The following is a 4,433-nucleotide window of genomic DNA, read 5'->3' on the forward strand; positions in this document are numbered from 1 at the left end:
GTGCCGACTGTGTTCCTGAACATGAGTTGAATTCCTATCACTGTCATTGTAAACTGGGATGCTTTGGAACAAACTGTGAACATTGTGGTATAAGTTAACAAATGCTTCTTTATTATTATTCTTTTATTTTAGTTTTTAGTTTTCATATATACAGCAACAGTAAAAGACTGAACCTATAAAGCCCCCAGGAAGGCTACTTTCAGTTTCAAGACCGTTCTTGGGTGTGTGTGTTGGATGGGGGGTGGGGGTGTTAAGATAAGAAAAGCTTGAAAAGTTAATATAAATGTAAGAGAGCCTATCAATAAAAAAAACACTTTCGACGGGGAGTGGGGGGGGGGGGGGGGCGGAAAGCTTTGGGGTTACAGCTCAAACGCTGTAGTAACCTCAAACTATTTGTTTTCCCTTTTCATAATCTTATAAGAGGTGAGAATGGCGCTTGTTAGAGAGAAGTCTTAAAAGAAACGGAACTTAGCAGAGTAGAGGGGTATACAAGGAAGTAGGGGCAGGTTGCAGAAACTTAAAGTGGAAAAAGGCGCAAAACGGTTAAAAATGCATGAACAAAAAATCATCTTGCACAAGTCGACACAGGTAACGGGCCTTCTGAGCCAGCCGGCGAAAACAGAACCTAACTTGGACATTTCAATGTTTTGTTCTAGAAAATAAAAGCTGTAGCGAGATTAAGTTGTTGAACCCCAATGCTCCAAGTGGTTCTTACGTCATCGATCCTGATGGAGAAGGAGGCGTGGCAACTTTCACTGTTGATTGTGACATGACTGACAAGAATAACATTGGCGTGACAGTCATCAGTCACGACAGTGAAGACAAAACGCTGGTGCAAGGGTGTGAGCCTAAAGGCTGTTACAAGCGTGACATTCACTACACGAGGACAAATCTCCTTCAGCTGGGAAAACTAACTGCCATCTCTGCCCACTGTGAGCAGTTTATCAAGTACGAGTGTCATCACGCAGTGCTCTTACACAATGGTAACATGTTTGGCTGGTGGGTGTCACGTGATGGAGACAATATGACTTACTGGGGAGGAGCGTGCTCCATTCCTTTATACAAGTGCGCATGTGGAGTAACTGGCAATTGTGCACATTCCGGATATGGATGCAACTGTGACAAGAATGACAATACGTGGCGCGAGGACAGCGGCTTGTTGACAAACAAATCTCATCTTCCCGTCATGCAGCTGAGGTTTGGAGATATCAGCCCCCCTAACGAGCTTGGGTATCACACCCTGGGAAAACTGAGGTGCTATGGAATATCTACCAAATAAACGAATGCTTGACCTGTCAATGTATCAACATCTTAAAGATAACGACCTTAATGTAGCCAAATGTTAATCCGGCCTTAGATCACTTCATAGCACATATAGATAACAGTTTAACATAAGATTCTCTTACGAAAGCTACAATAGATAGCTATTGCATTGATCAAAGGGCCCTAAAGTGGTTTGACTTTTATCTAAGTGATCTTCAACAGAAATGCCTAGTAAATGTTGAGCTATCTGTTTCGCGTGGTGTGGCGAACAAAACGGAAAAAATAGCTAGAAGGTTCACATCAGACACTTGCTAGTACCGTTCGTTGGCCATTCACTTACTATACAGATTAAAGGTCACAAAATAAATAGTGTTTCACACGTAATAATATACATGATAAAATTACTCGATTCTGATTGGCTGAGAGCAGTGCAGTTTTTCGGTAACACAGTGCAGAAAAGAGGTAATTGAATGCAAAAAAAGGTAATAAAGCAAGCATTCTGATTGGTCAATGAACAAAGAAGTTCACAGATAGCCAATAAAATCATTTGTTTTCAAATCAAGCCCGCGCCCTGGATGGCGCAAATATGGCGCAATTTTTCCTTGATTGCGTGATACGCGTGCGTTTCTTCTGCTTAACCATCGCATATTTTTTCATGTATATTATTAATAAGTAATCACATGATTTGTCTCGTGCAATTTGGAATAAATAAGCACTTACTTTACACTTTATTTAAAGAGGGTTGCACGGAATAGTTGAGGTAACTAATAAACTTGTGGCCCACTTGTAAATTTTTTCAAAGATTACAAATTGCACTCGCCATACCGGCTCGATGTCATGAATCCTTCCCTAGAATGAAGTTTGCGGGAACCAATTATTGCGGCGCGAATTGACACTGAGAAATTTCCGCCGGGAACTAATTTTTGCTGTTTTCTTTTCAAGCAGCAAAACTATATTCAACTTCTATCACTCTTTGGTGAAAAACCTCTGAATCATCGAGAACGGGTGAGGGAAACGTGGCATTCCGGGGACTTCAAAAAATAGTTAACCGGATCTTTTGATTGACTGCTTTGAGTTCGTTTCTTATGCCCCAGAGACTGGGAAAGTATTGACTTAACCTTTTATCGTTGCTCTTTGTTTGTAGCAAGCCCAATTGCTTTTTCTCAGTGCAAATATTAAAATAAAAGATCTTTTTGACCTCACTATGTGGATTAAAAGCCATTTTTAGTTATATTAACAGCAGTAAATTTTTACGGTGTTTAATTTGCTGGTGTTTTTTTCTGCTGGAACTTATTTTAGCGGATCAAGTACTATCCGCAAAATCCGCAAAAATTAAACCTCGCGAAAAAAAAGGGCTACACCGTAACTCCCGAGTTTGCAAAACCATTTGGTGCAAACGTAAACCAAAAAAAATTGACCTGTAATCATGCAGATGAGACTGAGAAGAAGAGAAATTATGAAGCGGAACCAACATCTTCAGTCCTTCCTTAGTGTGTGGCATAAACGTTTGCTCAGTGCAACTCTAGACATGCCTGACATGCAGGAAAACGATCGTGAGAGCAATTTGCAGTTAGGTTTTTTCGCGGACTATTTTAGTTAAAGGGGCCATGTCACGTTATTTTTGGGTGTTTCGGAAAAATCTTAAGTTAATCACGAGTTTAAAACTCGAAAATGGTAATATGGAATTCCTTTACCGATAAAATGATCGTTAAGTCACGAACAGAATGGTTCTGAGAAAGAAACGACCTTCATCCAGGCGATTTGTGATAATTTGAAAAACGTCGGGCCGACTTTTTCCAAGATTACCCAAATGTAATCCGTTTCAATTTTGTACATTTATGTCCATCCATGCTTCTCTTTCCTTTTGCAGTATTTTTTTATGTCGTTCAACAGATTTAAGTTGTTCTTGCAATGTTTCATCCTGTTTTTTGGGCATTTTGGGAAAAAAGGAAAGGAAAGCAACATATCAAGTGTCTAGTCGTTCTAGCGCTAATTGGGGATACTGTAAACTGAAATGAACAATTAACGCAAATCAAATCGAGTGCTCTAATCACTGCGCCATCCCTGCACCCCAAATCATGGATGATATCATTTTGAGTGGCATAGCCCCTTCAAAGAAAAAACGAGTGAGTTTCACTCAAGAGCGTGTTTTGCCTCTTTGTACTGAATTTACCAAAGCTTAAAAAAGTAAAGGGCTCAAACGGGACACGACATTACAAAATAATTCAACGTGTGAACGTGTGAGCCAAAGGGACATTGCTGGCATGACGTGTGGGTGACCCCACAAACGGTCTACATCACCCCCCTCTCCCCACTTTAAAAAAATTACTGGAACGTTGCAGCTCAATACTACCCACCTCAGTGCCTTCTGTTTTTGTATAACACGAACCACAGTCCACAGGCAACCCAGTTTACGCTCATGGAGCGTCTAGTTTAATTAGGTTTGCGATACAAATTAAAGCCAATGCCAGTCCGGGAACACATTTAAACTGCGCTAGTAGTATTTTTTTTTTTTTTTTTGCTAAATTGCCTCACAGCCCTCCAAAAACACATTTTCAGTATCGCCGCTCTCGCCTTGTTTATTTGCCGCCTTCCTTCAAAAGATACCAACGTCGCTCGCACACCAGCTGCTCTCACTCGTCCTCCATGGAAATCTTCCGTATTAAAGGGAGGACCACCCGATACATGTGCATTGTATTGGGCTAATATAAGAGATGAATCCCACAAGCGGAGCACTTTTCTTTCCGAAACATTGGTGTTGTACTTCATTCCTGTCCTCTTGACCATGAATCTACGGAACAGGGCTTTTCCAAATCCTGACACTCATTTCCGTTCATGCCAAAAATTAAATGTCTAAGATACGAGCCAAACAATATGTCGACCTTCTGCACTCGGACGGCGACATCTTTTAGACCACTTCATCCAGCACTTTAAACGGCAGTAACAACAAAATAGCGATAATCAAATATTATATAAACTATTTACAAATATTACAACCACCAGATCAAGATTTTACGGCCGATGGAACGCGATGGAGCTTAACCTATAACGGATTACTATTTTTTGTATTTCTGAAGTGAACTTTTTATCATAGTAGGGGTGACAAATGGTACCTCCAAAATCTTCACACCTGCAAACTTTTCATCCAATCTCGAAATCTTGACAGTCTT

At 40.5% G+C, this 4,433-nt stretch overlaps 1 protein-coding gene across 1 annotated transcript in view; it reads left to right on the forward strand.

The window, feature by feature from the left end:
• Positions 1 to 2,266, forward strand: part of LOC137973461 (contactin-associated protein-like 4) — a 2,887-nt gene extending 621 nt beyond the window's left edge. Inside the window, exons 2-3 of the mRNA XM_068820284.1 lie at positions 1 to 87; positions 657 to 2,266. The exon at positions 1 to 87 is cut by the window's left edge and continues 31 nt beyond it. Of these exons, the coding sequence (XP_068676385.1) occupies positions 1 to 87; positions 657 to 1,279 (710 nt within the window). The 3' untranslated portion in view covers positions 1,280 to 2,266. The remainder of the gene's footprint in view (positions 88 to 656) is intronic.
• Positions 2,267 to 4,433: the final 2,167 nt, after the last annotated feature.

Source organism: Montipora foliosa, chromosome 10 (genome assembly GCF_036669935.1).
Source record: "Montipora foliosa isolate CH-2021 chromosome 10, ASM3666993v2, whole genome shotgun sequence".
Classification (NCBI taxonomy): domain Eukaryota; kingdom Metazoa; phylum Cnidaria; class Anthozoa; order Scleractinia; family Acroporidae; genus Montipora; species Montipora foliosa.